At 50.7% G+C, this 16,014-nt stretch overlaps 1 protein-coding gene across 2 annotated transcripts in view; it reads left to right on the top strand.

Annotated features, from left to right (window-relative positions):
* The window catches only part of DDX11 (DEAD/H-box helicase 11), a 107,430-nt gene that overhangs the window by 66,907 nt on the left and 24,509 nt on the right, over positions 1-16,014 (top strand). Inside the window, exons 12-17 of one of the 2 annotated variants that reach the window (XM_088454898.1) lie at positions 3,232-3,311; positions 7,271-7,315; positions 7,560-7,627; positions 9,452-9,490; positions 9,714-9,834; positions 9,987-10,115. In XM_088454898.1, the coding sequence (XP_088311024.1) occupies positions 3,232-3,311; positions 7,271-7,315; positions 7,560-7,627; positions 9,452-9,490; positions 9,714-9,834; positions 9,987-10,115 (482 nt within the window). The remainder of the gene's footprint in view (positions 1-3,231; positions 3,312-7,270; positions 7,316-7,559; positions 7,628-9,451; positions 9,491-9,713; positions 9,835-9,986; positions 10,116-16,014) is intronic. The other variant, XM_088454900.1, reaches the window with a different exon arrangement.

Raw genomic sequence — 16,014 nt, 5'->3', positions numbered from 1 at the left:
TAGCGGCGTCTGCATTTTGCAAGGCGGCAGGATTTCTACGTCGGTATTTCGACGGCCGGCATCCCGTCTGCCGGCATACTAAATACATCCCTAGCATAGTAACTATATCCTGTTTGATTGGTCCTACCCTATGGAGCAGTGGGCCTGATTCAGAGTCGCTCGTAAGCAGCCGCTCGTTCGCTCCGAGCGATGTTCACACACTGCGCATGCGTATGGGTCGTAATGCGCATGCGCCAACCAGTCATTGCGTTCGGAAATCGTGCGCTCGTAAAACAGCGAGGTGCTGCTAATTTGAGTGACAGAATGAGGCGTTTGTGGGTGGTAACAGGGGAAGGTGCTTGAAAACGGGGAGTGGAGATCCGAACGCAGGCGTGCCTAACGGTCAAAACGGCGTTTTAAGGGTGTGCATAATTAACAAAGCAGCGTCATCGACCACGTCACTTGGTTGTCTTTTAGCCTGAACTGCTCGCAGTGATTGCGGGAAGTAAAACCTACCACAAGCACTGCGAGCAGTTCAGACCCCTTTCGATGTACTCAATTAATCTAATAAATAGTGGAGATGACGTATGATGCGAATGACCAACGGGGCGTCATTACAAAATAGCGAGCGCATGTTTCGGACGCTCGCTCCGACATAGAGGCGTCAACAGACCGCAAAGAGCGAGCGCTCAATTTAAATATCCGGCCCCTTTTTCTGAACGAGCGTCCGCAAATAGCGTCCGGCTCTGAATGAGGCCCTGTGTCCGTATATAACTGATTGGCTATAGCTGGAGGGGTATAGAAGGGGAGGAGCTTCAGATTCAAACTAAGGCCTTTGTTATGAATTTCAGGCAAGTCCGAATGAGGCCGCACCTGACCATATTTTACAAGCTGCGCAGGTGCTGAAGCTAAAACTCACAACGTACAGCAGCTATGAGCGACTCTGAATAGATGCATCTTGTTATCTTCTCACCGATGACCGAATAGACGTTACTGAGTGACAACTGGACGGCATTGAGGCATTCGCACCATAGAGAAGTGTCCCACGCGTGTGGAAGCTATTTTGAGTTGAGCGTATGGCATTTTCAGCCGTATCTTCCGCACCTTGTATGGAGTAGGTGTAAGCGCCGTTATTGGTGATGGTGGCTGCTTTCGCAGCCCAGGGCGTGGGTTGGTGCTCTTACATAAGTCCAACTAAGAACATGGGAGGATATTAGTATAATGGTGCATACACACGGTCCAACCTAAAAGGACGATATAAACTTAATCGTTTGATTGTTAATATCGTTCTTTTTTCAACCCCTCTGACGACCATACGATGGTCGATGCGTGGGCACGGATGGTCGATATCGATATCGACCATCGTCCGTACATGCAGGCCAACCTTGTCGATATCGACCAGGTTAGCCTGGTTACTATAGGGACCCTCGATCGAAGGCCGTTATAGTAGTTGGGGGAATGGAGCATGTGCTGGATGTTCGATAACGATCATCCAGCACATGCTGGTCGATCAGAGGACGATATCTGTGTGGTTTGTGTGTACGGGCCATAAGGCTTCCGATCGCTGGAGGCGTCCAGAATCGCGTCTGCATTGCCCACGACTCAGAATCAGATCCTAAGTGCTGACTCCAGGATGAGCCCATTATGCCCCTGAGGTATCAGTGTCCCCCAAATGGAATCAGAGAAATGGATGTAACAGTGAGTACCGAAAATCCTTCCCTTTTTTTTTAACCTGCCTTTAAAACTTAAGCCGGGATGTACTATGGTTGTGGTGACCTTTCCGCCAGTCACCTCAACATTACTAATCTCATATGTACTAACATATGTGATTAGTATCGCAAAGGGCAGATAAGAGCTGCCCTTTGCGAAGCAGCCGACGCCGGGTGACGGGGTCTCCGTGGGATCCCGCCCCCTCTGAGCCCCGGGAGCTTCATGCTGGTCACATGTGCAGGAAGCCCCCGGCTCCTCCTCCTCCTCCCTGCACCCGGAAGAAGATTAGGAGGAGGAGGAGACGGAGGACCCAGGAGGAGCACGGGCCAGCGACAATGGTGAGTGGGGGCTAGCGCTGGGCGACGGCGAGGCGGTGGCGTACCATCTGGAGCAGGGTGCGGTAAGAAGCCCATAGGCTTCTATAGGGTAACGCCAGGTTTTTCTGGCGTGCTAGGATGCTAGAAGCATGTTTGGCAGTAAGTGGGAGTGTGAGCAGGATGAAGTGATTGCAAGTGATGAGAACATTCAGCAGGAGCCTCTAATCTGCCGCTGCTGCCGTGCTGAGATGGTGATCACCGTCCTCTAACAGTGTGACATGTACGGTGTGGTCACAGGATCTGTGCAATCCAGGATAGGGGGTGTTACAGTAAGCTGCTTTGGTTGTACTGGAGCCATTAAAACAACCTGGGTTTAATTACAGAAAATAATTTCTTATTGCTATTAGGTATAGATTAATTGGGGGAGATGTACCAAGCCTTCACAGTAGTGGAAGAGTTGCCCATAGCAAACTATATTTTTATAGAACAGGACTAGGCAACCTGTGGAACTACACATCCCATCATGCCATGCCAGTTTTAGCATGCCCTAACAGCAAGACTGTGGCAAGGACTGCTGGGATGTGTAGTTCCACAGCATCTGGAGTGCCATATGTTGCCTACTGCTGTTATAGAATGTACTTCATAAATGCTACCTAGAAGCTGTTTGGTTGCTAGGGACAACTGCTCCTTGTGTCAGGGGCGTAACTAGGCATTTGAAGGCCCCATAGCAAAAGTGTGTAAGGGCCCCTACGTACCACCCAATGGTGAAAAATGTATATATCACATGTAACTTTGACAATGAAGATGGCCCCCCCCCTAAGCTCTGGGCCCCATAGCAGCTGCACCCCTTGCACCTATGGTAGTTACCCCCATGCCTTGTGTCCACTCTGTGGGTTGCTCGTTATTTAAATAATAAACTGCAGTACCGGCTTGTGGCCTGTGAGTGGCACTACTGCTAATGGTAAGCTGCAAACGGCTCAGGTTCTGCGCAATCTTCACTTTTGTTCTACCAATCAGTCCTATTGGAAGATCACCAGCGCAAATGCAACATTTACTCCACTAACGGAAGAACAAAGGTTCAGTCGTGTGAAATGTTAAGTAATGCGTTTTACTGTTCTTGGATGCTGTTCATTTTTTTTTTATTATTGGGCGTACTGTATCGCTGACCTTCTGAGGCCTTTACTCTGCACGGTGTGATATGGCCTGGTTCTTTCCTCCCTCACAGGAGCCGCCTGAAAGCCAAAAACCTGATGTATATAAAGCAGATTCTCTTTTTGCTGGAGAAGTTTGTGGGAGCCCTCGGAGGTGAGTTTTACAGCAGACGTAGCATTGGTGATGTTGTTTTTTTTTCTATTATACGTTTGTACCCTTACAACTTTAGGAGATTGTCCACTAGAACTTTACCAGCTGCTACTTCTGATTTGCAGGATGCTAAATACGTGTACATCCCAATAGATGCAGTTGTGGCGCCTTCTGATCATTTCTGTTGCAGAAGCGCCTGCCGTCTTAGAGTGAATTCAGTTCAGCACAAGTTGCGGCTGCAATGTTCTGCTGCACACGTTGTCGCTTAATACGGAGGCTATATATTGCTAGTATTCCTGCGCACCTCTGTGGACTCCATCATCTGCAATTGTTTTTGTTCCATGTGCCATTGTATCTGTGTGATCTATAGATGACTGTCCGGAGCTGGAGGAGTATAGAGTAAAACACACACACACACACACACACACACACACACACACACACACACACACACACACACACACACACACACACACACACACACACACACACACACACACACACACACACACACACTGCTGGGAGTGTGATCGCGCTATGAGCGTAGTATTTCCATGTACTGGAGTAACGCAGCGATGCCTGCAGACTAGAGCACTGCCCATATCACATGGAAATAAAATGCTTTTTCTCCAGATTTATTTTCCAATCTCCCAGAGCCTAACTATACATATGTTTCCAAATCTTCAGTCGTATCTTCACCATATGCTTTCCCGCTGCTAATTAGTAAATTATTACAGACTCACTAAAGTATGAAAGCTGAAGAATTTATTTATTTTTTTTATAACAGAAAGCCCTTTTGCTGCCATTGAGCCTGGCACCAATTACCTGCCAATAGTATTTCCGAGCTCCTGGCACCCGGGAAGAGCGTAGCGCACAGTAGGATGTGTTTTGGATTAGTCTTATAGCACAGATGGTGCATTTAGTGGACCCGCACGTGGAAAAGGCCGCTGTTTTCTCAGTGCAAAACAGGAACCTGCCATGTCTGAGTCTGACAACGTTTCCCTGATCTGGACCGCTGCACGTTTCTTGTAGAATTAAGGGGGACCCCTGCAGATCACTGCATGGGTGCCTCCATGGCATGGATCCAATACAGCATCTGTATGTCTTTCAGTTAGAGCCGCTGCCTCAGATTTTCCCTCTGGAGAGAACCGGCAAAGGTCCAGCTGTCTTTGCGGACTGTCACCCGGGGTATGTCCCAGGGTAGGGACTTCCCTACCCCTCTCACCAAGGCACTGCAAGGGCAGGCTGTGTGTCGCTCAGTGAGATGGGACAGGCTGTGTGTCACTCAGTGAGATGGGACAGGCTGTGTGTCACTCAGTGAGATGGGACAGGCTGTGTGTCACTCAGTGAGATGGGACAGGCTGTGTGTTGCTCTGTGAGATGGGACAGGCTGTGTCACTCAGTGAGATGGGACAGGCTGTGTGTTGCTCAGTGAGAAGGGACAGGCTGTGTGTTGCTCAGTGAGAAGGGACAGGCTGTGTGTCGCTCAGTGAGATGGGACAGGCTGTGTGTCACTCAGTGAGATGGGACAGGCTGTGTGTCACTCAGTGAGATGGGACAGGCTGTGTGTTGCTCTGTGAGATGGGACAGGCTGTGTCACTCAGTGAGATGGGACAGGCTGTGTGTTGCTCAGTGAGAAGGGACAGGCTGTGTGTTGCTCAGTGAGAAGGGACAGGCTGTGTGTCGCTCAGTGAGATGGGACAGGCTGTGTGTCACTCAGTGAGATGGGACAGGCTGTGTGTTGCTCAGTGAGATGGGACAGGCTGTGTGTCGCTCAGTGAGATGGGACAGGCTGTGTGTCACTCAGGGAGATGGGACAGGCTGTGTGTCGCTCAGGGAGATGGGACAGGCTGTGTGTTGCTCAGTGAGATGGGACAGGCTGTGTGTCGCTCAGTGAGATGGGACAGGCTGTGTGTCACTCAGGGAGATGGGACAGGCTGTGTGTCGCTCAGGGAGATGGGACAGGCTGTGTGTCGCTCAGTGAGATGGGACAGGCTGTGTGTCACTCAGGGAGATGGGACAGGCTGTGTGTCGCTCAGGGAGATGGGACAGGCTGTGTGTCGCTCAGTGAGATGGGACAGGCTGTGTGTTGCTCAGTGAGATGGGACAGGCTGTGTGTCACTCAGTGAGATGGGACAGTCTGTGTGTTGCTCAGTGAGATGGGACAGGCTGTGTCACAGTGAGATGGGACAGGCTGTGTGTTGCTCAGTGAGAAGGGACAGGCTGTGTGTTGCTCAGTGAGAAGGGACAGGCTGTGTGTCGCTCAGTGAGATAGGACAGGCTGTGTGTCACTCAGGGAGATGGGACAGGCTGTGTGTTGCTCAGTGAGATGAGACAGGCTGTGTGTCACTCAGTGAGATGGGACAGTCTGTGTGTTGCTCAGTGAGATGGGACAGGCTGTGTGTTGCTCAGTGAGATGGGACAGGCTATGTGTCACTCAGTGAGATGGGACAGACTGTGTGTCGCTCTGTGAGATGGGATAGGCTGTGTGTTGCTCAGTGAGATGGGACAGGCTGTGTGTTGCTCAGTGAGAAGGGACAGGCTGTGTGTTGCTCAGTGAGACGAGACAGGCTATGTGTCGCTCAGTGAGATGGGACAGGCTATGTGTCACTCAGTGAGATGGGACAGGCTGTGTGTTGCTCAGTGAGATGGGACAGGCTATGTGTCACTCAGTGAGATGGGACAGGCTGTGTGTCGCTCAGTGAGATGGGACAGGCTGTGTGTTGCTCAGTGAGATGGGACAGTCTGTGTGTTGCTCAGTGAGATGGGACAGTCTGTGTGTTGCTCAGTGAGATGGGACAGGCTGTTTGTTGCTCAGTGAGATGGGACAGGCTGTGTGTCGCTCAGTGAGATGGGACAGGCTGTGTGTCGCTCAGTGAGATTGGACAGGCTGTGTGTCGCTCAGTGAGATGGGACAGGCTGTGTGTCGCTCAGTGAGATGGGACAGGCTGTGTGTCGCTCAGTGAGATGGGACAGGCTGTGTGTCGCTCAGTGAGATGGGACAGGCTGTGTGTCGCTCAGTGAGATGGGACAGGCTGTGTGTCGCTCAGTGAGATGGGACAGGCTGTGTGTCGCTCAGTGAGATGGGACAGGCTGTGTGTCGCTCAGTGAGATGGGACAGGCTGTGTGTCGCTCAGTGAGATGGGACAGGCTGTGTGTTGCTCAGTGAGATGGGACAGGCTGTGTGTCGCTCAGTGAGATGGGACAGGCTGTGTGTCGCTCAGTGAGATGGGACAGGCTGTGTGTCGCTCAGTGAGATGGGACAGGCTGTGTGTCGCTCAGTGAGATGGGACAGGCTGTGTGTCGCTCAGTGAGATGGGACAGGCTGTGTGTCGCTCAGTGAGATGGGATAGGCGGTGTGTTGCTAAGGGAAGACAGTACAACACACATAGGCCAAGTGTCGGGGATGGGAAATCATTTTATAAAAACAAAACATTCTTTGTTTTCTGTGTGGCCTTAGGGGGAAAGTGTTAGTGATCCCAGTTACACGATAGTCATCTTTATCCTGCGTCCTTATCCAGCGTCCTACATTCCTCAGCCAGACCACACTGCTGTGCTGATGCTCATGTGGGTATGACGACTTTTGCTCTCCGCTGTATCTGCGATACTGATTGCATGACATACTGTGCCTGCAATCAGTGCGCTTCTGCAGAGACCTCGCTAGGATGATAAATGAAACCACAGCGCCAGCTCTCAGTGTAGTGTTCAGTCACATAGACCCCCATGGCCGTGCTTGGATAATGCTAAATTGGGGGCTTGCCTGTATAATGAAAGCGGCTCTTTGTTTTATTACACTTCAGTTGGACTCTTCTTAACTTATAAAAATGATGGGTTCCCCTTAGCGGCTGTGTTATTATGAAGTGTAATTATAAAAAGAAGACACGTGCACTGGACAGTTATAAACCTATGTAGTAGTAGTAGTGTCATGAGACATGGATATAACCCTGTGTCACGTTTTACAGGTAACGTGAGGCAGAACCCCAACTTTCAAAAGGTTTCCCAGGAAGGTGAGGACATCACTGGAAGATGAATCTCTTACACGCGTGGCAAGGCTTACATGTGTCAGTGTGTGTGTATGTTGTATGAAGAGCAGTACAGAGCAATGACGTGTGACTTCTGGGAGGTTGCAGTTTCTTACGTGCCTCCTATATTATACATGTATTATATGTATGTGTCATACAATCCTATGGAGCTTGCACAGTAGGTGGGCAGGAAATTGCTCTGTGATGATACGTTGTGTTTACCCATCAGGTACCACTCTCAGATCCATCAACGATTTCCTGTTTTACAGTCAGGTCGACAATATCAATCTGTTCAAGGTAATGGCGCTACAGGACCGGTGTAAGGGGGGTTTCAGGAGGACCCTCCCTGTTTGAATGTATACATTTTGCTTCCCGACTGCTTCATCTTCATTTTCTATCTACAGCACCAATAAATGTTACTCTTGCCACTAGTTTCTTTAACTTGCTCTGTTGTACATTATTAATATTTAGTAGGATTTTACGTATCACCGTCCTCTAAATACCTGTCCTACAGGATTCTGGAACCGGCTACAGATACACTGGCTGTGTCCGTGCTGTACAGATTTATTTCACATTCTTAATGGATTAAAAGAAATGCACATATATAATAAATAACCTTTTCCCTCCTGAATGTTTCATGCCTTACACTGAGTGCTGCGAATGTTGGAGGTGCATTAGACGCTGTGGGCCTGATTCTGAGATGGAATGGGATTGCAGAGCCGCACACAGCATGTAGCAAGTGGCGTCTATAGGAAACGGTCACTTCCTCGCTGCATCTGTGATCCCAGCGCTGTGACCGAGGTCACAGCTTGGCATCACCATCACAACCCGATGCTTGCTTCTTTGGCCAAGCTGCGGAAGCTGAAGCTTACCGCAGCCTGGCCGGGTCCTGGACACTCGTCTCTCCCGGAAAACGGGTGTGACACCCAACCGTTTCCAAGAACGGTAGGCACCTACTCCCCCCGCTCCGCCCCCCCCCCTCAAACGCAGCAGCCTGTCAATCATGCTGCGGCTTGGGGGGAGGTCTGTGAGCGAAAATCGCAGAACCCGTTCTGCATGTGAGCAGACCCCAAAACATCGGAGATGTGCGCCGTACAGTACATCTCTAAATCAGGCCCTTTGTACTGCTCGCCCTCGTCATCTACAGATATGGAGCAGGGACAGCGATAGTGGTGACATCTTCCCCCTTCCGTACAGAATCAGCTTTCTGGGCCTCATTCAGCAGTGCACGCGATGGCCGGGAATCTGCGCAGGCGTCGCACCCGTACACGCAGGGCGGCAGCAGACTGTCAGTGATTGATAGTCTGCTGCCATTTAGGCGCTAGGGAGGGGGGTCGGAGACGGCCGCGTGCAGCTTTGCAATTCCGTCCACTACTGAATCACCCCCTCTGTTCATTCAGCCAATAGCCAACGTGGAATAGCTATGTTTTGAGAAAAATATGCCTCCCCCCACCCCCCTCAGTGTCCATAGGCTCCCATGTTAAGATTACCCCCAATTAGCAACAGATCCCCTGTGGTATTACTCCCCAACCCCCTAGTGGTAATGGATCTCCAGAGGCTGAGCCCCCCCCTTCACCCACCAGTGTCTATAGGTCCCCATTGTGGCACTACACCCCATGTTTCACCTTTGAAGTATTGTAAACCCCTTCCCCCCGAGTGGCAATAACCTTTATGGGGCATTACAGTGTCAATGTATCCCCACAGTGGTGTTACCCACCCCCAGTAGCAATAACTCTCCCCGTAATGCTTCAGGGAGGACAGATTATTAGTCGTCGTGTTCCCCCCCCATTTCAGCGTAGATCGGGGTAAAAGAGCTCAGAGGGGAACTGAATGTCGGTGGCCAGAGACCGCGACATCACTGCCGGGAGCCGGATGAGCTCTGCATGTTTCCTCTTTAAATGCCTGGAGACGGATCAGGATCACTCGATCACATGGCGTGTGACCATTTCAGGGAAAGCTCGGCCTACGGAGGACCGTAAGGCACTGGTCAGATTAGTTACAGCTGTAGAAGCTTCCTGTACAATGGGATTTTACTGTCTCTTCTATGACAAACTTTGGGGGAGAGGTTAATAAGTTTTCTTCTGTAATGCTGTATAACGCTGAGTCTGTTTCCCCGCACAGGTCCAGCGATACTGTACGAGGAGTATGATCAGCCGGAAGGTGAGAATCTCAGACATAAAGCATAAAGTCATTAATATTCTCAGCTGCTATAAATATTCATGAGTATTAATGAGCTGCACCCACCGCTATGTCTAATGCTGGATTGTGCACGATTATTGACCTGTAACGATACCATGTAGCTACATATAGTATATATTTTGGGAGGGTTTTTTTCACACTCTCCTATAATGGTTTCACCGTATACATGGTTGTACGATTTCAGTTGTTTGGCTTCATGGAGAAGTTCAGGGCAGCAGATGTTGGTGTCGCCGTGAACGAGAGCACAAAACCGGGGGGATTACAGCAGTTCCTACAGAACCTTCACCAGAAGGACCGTGCTGAGGGTGAGCCATACACTGACATTTAAACACTTGCCACGTGCACGTTCCTTCCTGCTGTGATAGGGGGCGACACTGCACGTCTTACTTTTATCATTGTGCGAACATATTGTAGGGGTTAAAGGGAAATCCTACATTACCTGTTGCGTCCATGCCAGTTACAGGGCTCCAGGATCCTGGCGAGAACGGGCACCCTCGCTCCGCGTCTCCGCTCATGCAGATCGAAGGCCTCCTCTCTGCATTGACCAACGCCAACAAAGATGGCCGAGTCCTTGTACAGTTGCAAGGTAGGCCCCGTCTTCCAGTCCTGTTACTGCTTTATCATTGTGTAACAGAACTGTCTGCATGTCCTTTTCTAACACTATGGCCCGTATTCAATTAGCGGCGAAAAGTCTGAATCCGCGTAAAAGAATCGCGGATGACGTAATTTCGTCTGGCGGAAAAGTATCGCCGTATTTAATTGCAAAGACTTCGCGTCCGCGGAAAGTCAATGCAATGTAATAGGCGAAAAAGTTTTGCCTATGATGAGCAGGCGGAAAAGAGTGCAGAATTGGGGTTTTGGGGTGCAGACTTCGGGAACCCCCCCCCCCCCCCCCCCCCGCACCCTTGGGACAGTCCCCCAAAGATAAGCTGTATCAAAAAAAAAAAAAAAAGACTTTCGAATCCCCCCAAAAATTACTTTCTACTTCAGGGTCCATAGGGGGTCCACAGGGTTGACCTTGGGGTATAGGTTGGGAACCAAATCCGGGCACCACGCAGTTAAAGCTTTTAGCTCCCAGGATGCACTTGGGTCCACTCTCCCTATAACCCCGCCCCCCAGCCAGAGGCACCTCAGTTTAAGTTGGTGCCCGGCCGGAGTCGGGTCACCGTTACTGCAGGGGGGCTGCTTAGCAGCCTCTAAGCTTAAAAGAGTTTTGTTTTATTATTTTTTTACTACTCTTCAGAGCGGCAGCATCAGACTGTCCAATGGACGTCTGAGCTGCCGCTCCTACACCCCGCCGGCGCTGCGACGCCAGTACAGATCTGGGGATCGCAGCGGGACCCCAGAGTCTGTACTAGCCGGGCTCTGGAGGAATCCCTGGGCTGCTGCCGGATTGACGGGGACAGGTAAGTCGCGTGGTCACCGCTTGCGGTGACCCGCGTGTACATGCAGCCTTATGCCTCCGGTCTCTGGGGACAGACCGGAGGCGCTAGCGGTGGCGGCGGGCTCCCCCTCCATGGAGGCATACCCCGCGTGTCCACAGCCCACCAGGGATTATAGCGGCAGCGGGAGCCGGCATCCCGGGGGGTTAATTGCTAGCCAGGGGAGGAAGCCTTCCCTGTCTAGCGGCTCCTCCCCTCAGCTCAGCGCGCCTTTCAATAATACAGTCTGGCGTCGCTGAGCTGCTTCCTCCGCGGGCCACGCTTCTTCTGAGGTCTCCAGCGGCCATTTTCTCTCTGTGGTGCTGCAGAACTCTTAGGATGTCAGTGAGCCCAGTCCCCCTGCGTACCTGGCCATTTTGGGTGAGTGTACACAGCGCTATAGCCTTCCCAGACACTGAATCTGGGCAGTTGAATGTAGCGACATTGTGCAGTATATTATATGTCATGCTTATGTATGTATATATATTTTTCTGCATTGTATGTGACTTATGCTAGTGCTGACTGTCTGCTTTTTCTCTCACCTGTCAGTGTATATCTATCCCTTTTCTTTATCTGCCCTAATACAGGTGTACCTGGGGTGGTTCTGAGACCTCACATATATATATTTGTTAATATCTGTGAGGTTTGTCACATACTGTTGCGTGCTGCACGTTGCCATATTTTAGATGGAACTGTGAGTTGCGTACGCTGATAATGGGTTCCTGCAGCTAATCTTAGCGTCAGTCAGGACCGGTATGGCGCTGCTTAATATTTCCGTCAAGATAGTCAGATATATCTGACCAGGAGATTGCACACGATACTGCACCCATTATTGCTATCCTGCAAGTCATAGCCTGCAGGAATTAGTGCGGAGGATTTTAACTCAGAAAGGTTTACGTATGCGGCACCATCTGGTGCCGGGCCCCTTGCACGACCCCCTTAAAGGGCGTTGTTTCTCAGGATCCTCTCCTTTGAGGATCGCCGGGCGGGCCCCATTGTCGTCACTCGCTTGGAGTTACTTCACCATACTGCCCTTTTGAACTCGGGGTATCTCGCAATTTCTTGCAATTTACCCCTGTGTCACAGACTATCGCTCCCTGCCGGGGTTTTTCACAGTACATGAATTACCTCCGATACCACATCGGTCTGTCATTCCCCTTGCAGGGATTACCACAACGGCCACCCTGGTGGATGTCGTTTTATACGAAATACTAATTGGCGTGATATACGCCCTGTGGTTACTGACCAGTGGCTCTGCCGTGAACTGGATGGTATATTCGGCTCTTTCCCTCTCACATGGGGGGGAGCCGATCTCAAGTATTATTATCCCTGCTTTGGGGCTGGTAGCCAGGCTCATTCTGGATATAGAGAATGTCGATCCTGCACCTGTATCATACATCTCCCGTTTTCTGCCCAGCGGGTGGATCTCATAGCGGGAGTCTGGCTGTCCCCAGATACGAGGAGTCACAAAGGCCTCCTGTTTCCCATTCCCTGAGGGTCCTCACAAGTAATGGAAATCCCCTTCTGGGATGGATTTGTATGTTAATCATCGGGTTACAGGCATTAATACGCCTCCCATCCCGGCCTGGACGGATTTTACGGATCCGTAGGTGGTAACTTTGCCTGAAATCAATGTACTCGTTTTCAGGGCCTGTTGCCCGTCCTACCATGGCCATCGCATGGTGATGCTTTTGTGACGTTTTTCCCCTCCAACACGTCTGAGGTTCAAATATCTTTTTGCCGCTCACAAAATATGCAGTGGTCATATGTGGGATTACCTCATGGGATGCCGGTCTTCTAACTTTCAGGGTTTCGGCGGCATCTGTATCCGCCGCAGTACCCTATGGCTGCGTTATGGGAAAGCAGAGGTGCACACTCCTTCCAGGGGGAAGTTCTTGTTTGGTCCTGACCTTGACAAGATCGTTGCATCATTGGCAGTATCACTAATGGGGAGATACCGTCTTTAGCTACTCCCACTACATTCGGACTAACTCTGTTAAGTCTTTTTGTCCTCAGGGTCAGCCTAAAGGCCTGTTTTTTCCTAGGCTGTCGGCCTCCACGGGGGCCACCATATCCAGTACCGAGCAGTCCTGGACTTCCGGACGACCCTGTTTCTACACCTGAGGATATACCCTCAGCCTGACGGGACAGGTCTACATCTGGGGAATTTCCAGAGTGAGGTACTGATTCTCAACGGCCTCTCATTGCTCATGCAGCCTCCTCACAGGCATTGGTACACGGGCCCTTCTTCAGAACTGATCAGGGCCTTACAATCCCAGAAAGCTATACAGTCTTTGTGGTAAGCAGAGCTATTTCGGCCAACCTCACTATCTCAGTGAGGGACTGGTTGTTCTACTTTCTTTTTGGGGCGGTGACCGACTGGTCCTCCTTTGCCTATACTCTGTCTCAAATCCCTGAATCAGATTCCAACGGTGCCTTGACTCAGGTGGAATCGTCCATGCTCCATCATCCGATGTTTGGAACCTGGGGATTTTATGGTATATCCGAGTATTCAGGATACGTACCTACGGGTACATACAGAGCCCTCTCATCAGCATGGGTTCAGGTTTGCTGTGCCACAGCAACACTTGTAAGTTTCGGGCTCTGCCTTTTGGGGCTGTCCTCAACTCCACCGGGGTTTACCAGCTTTATGGATTTTCTGACAGTTCACCTGTTCAGTGTATCCGAATGCTCCTTTCTCTGGACGGTCTCCTACTTTTAGCAGGATCACCAAGGTACTTTACCGCCAGGTCAGGATAACCGGGGCTTCTTCTCGTCACAGAAAAGTCCTCCCTGCATCCCTCACAGGGTTTTCTTCATCTGGGAGCACTGCTGGATTCTCAGAATCTGAGAATTTTTCTGGCGTAAGACAAGATCTCCACTCTTCAACTTCGAGGGTGCGGATATCTACGCAGTCGACATATGTCATTACTCTTTGTGATGCGCGGTCTACCAGAGTGTCTACCTTTTGGTAGGGTGGAATGTGCTCAGTTCCATTCCAGGCCTTGCCATAATTGACTCCCCTCCAGATGGATCGAGTTTTTTCCATCGGATCACTGTTCGAACGATGATACTTTCTACGGAGGCGAGTTGGTCTCTGTCCGGGTGGCTATGGCCATCTCGTCCAGGGTGTTCTTTGCTAAAGACAGTGTCTGGTCCGCATTCATTTCGGGGCAGTTGGACGTCTGTCGCTTCTGCCCTGCCACTTACCTTGTTGATACTTTAAGCTGTCTTGGACTTTCACTCTGGCCTAACCCATTTGTCACGGTTAACCTGAATAGGTTCAGTCCGACAGTGTCACAACAGTGGCTTCCATCTAGGCAACACTGGTAGTTGGGTGGCAATGTTAGGAATGTCACCCATTCTGACATAGTCCAAGGGTCTTCTCCTGGCCAACTCTGCGGTGTTTATTCCCGGAGCTCTCCATTGGGAAGCGGGCTTCCTCAGCCGTCACGGCGTGCATCCCGGGGACTAGTCTCTTCTCCAAGAGAGGTTTCAACTCCTGATGAGCAGAGGGGGCCTCCCTGAGGGGATTGATCCCCATGGCCTTCTGACTCGATCACACATTACCGGTGTTACAGTCCAGCTCTAGGAGTACTGAAGCTACCTTCAGTGACTCTTTGTCAGTGAAGTGGTCCTTCCACTTTGTGTACCTGTGTCCTCCGGTCTCCCTTCTTCCTCGAGGTCTTCGGAAGTTTAATTCGAGACGGAGGGGCTTTCCTTCTGGGGGCTCCAGGTCGTCCCAGACATCACTGGTACTAAGATTTTCGGAGTCTCCTCCTCGATGCTCCGTTCCTACTGCTTCACTATCTGGACCTGTTGTCTCAGGGTCCTTGTTTTTCCCTGGATCTGGATCGCTTGTCTTTAACTGCGCCCCTACTGTGGTCCTCGGGCTTCCCTGGCTCTGTCTTCATTGAGATGTTTAGAGCAGATAGGCCAGACTTTGCTGGGATCTGCCACGGACTGTGGCATACATAATTCTTATGGTATCGTACCTGTCGATACGATCCTCCGGTGTCCAGGATTTCCAGATATTCTGGCATTCCTTCCAGCTGGCTTGGGTTTCACCCTTGGCCTGGCCTTCCTGACAGTGCGGATCTCTACACTGTCGGTATGGTTAAGATATGGAATTGCTCCGCTCTGGTATCCAGTTCATCCTTTGGAGTGTTTTCTGGATTATGTCTCCACTTATCCTCCCTAGGGACTCCTGGGGAGTTAGTAGTGGTTCTTTGTTCCCTCCGGGGACAGTCCATGGAACCGCTGGTTGTGATAGCCATTACATGGTCTATTGTTTAAGCTCTCTCTCTCTCTCTCTCTCTCTCTCTCTCTCAGGGTGTTTAAATCAACCAGGAGAGTGTCTGAATGGGGAGCGTTCTCATGTGGCTCCCTCTTCTGGAGGGCATCATGTCAGGGTGTGAGTTGCTCTCGCCCTGTGTTTCTTCTTAAAGTGGTTTTTAGGTTCCATATTATTCTGGAACTTATGGTATGGCCATTCAGTTCCCAGTCCTCTCGGCTGTTGTGGCCTCATGGACTGTGGTCCGGCCTCTTTGGCTTTATGTGATCCGTTCAAGTTCCTTATGGTAAGCGGACTCCTTATTGGTGGTCTGCGGTTTCTGGTTTTAACAGGAAACGATGGCCGGCCTATAATGAAATGTTGACTGGATGGCCTCGTATGTCTTCCTCAGGGGCCTACCCATGGGTGGGCATTTCTGTCGTTGAGGCTTGTTTTTTTCTCGGGCCGTGTAACCCTCGTGGGCGGCTCGTCGTGGCGCCTCGGCTGTTTTGCCTTACTAGGTGTCCACGTGGTCTTCTGTCCATACCTTTTTAAGGTTCTAGGCATTGGTTTCCTTTGCCTCTCAGGATGCTTCCTTTTTGGCGACGGATTCTCCTCTCAGCACAGGAGCGTCCCCACCCTTGGTTGAACTGCTTTGGGACATCCCCAAGGTCAACCCTGTGGACCCCCTATGGACCCTGAAGTAGAAAACAAGAGATATGGTAAGAACTTACCTTTGTTATCTCTGTTTCTACGAAGTCCATAGGGTCCACAGGGCGCCCGCCCTGACG

This window comes from Taudactylus pleione, unplaced genomic scaffold (genome assembly GCF_031769625.1).
Source record: "Taudactylus pleione unplaced genomic scaffold, aTauple2 ptg000634l, whole genome shotgun sequence".
NCBI lineage: Eukaryota > Metazoa > Chordata > Amphibia > Anura > Myobatrachidae > Taudactylus > Taudactylus pleione.
Note: the sequence above shows the minus strand (reverse complement) of the source record. Positions and strands in the feature narration are given on the sequence as shown.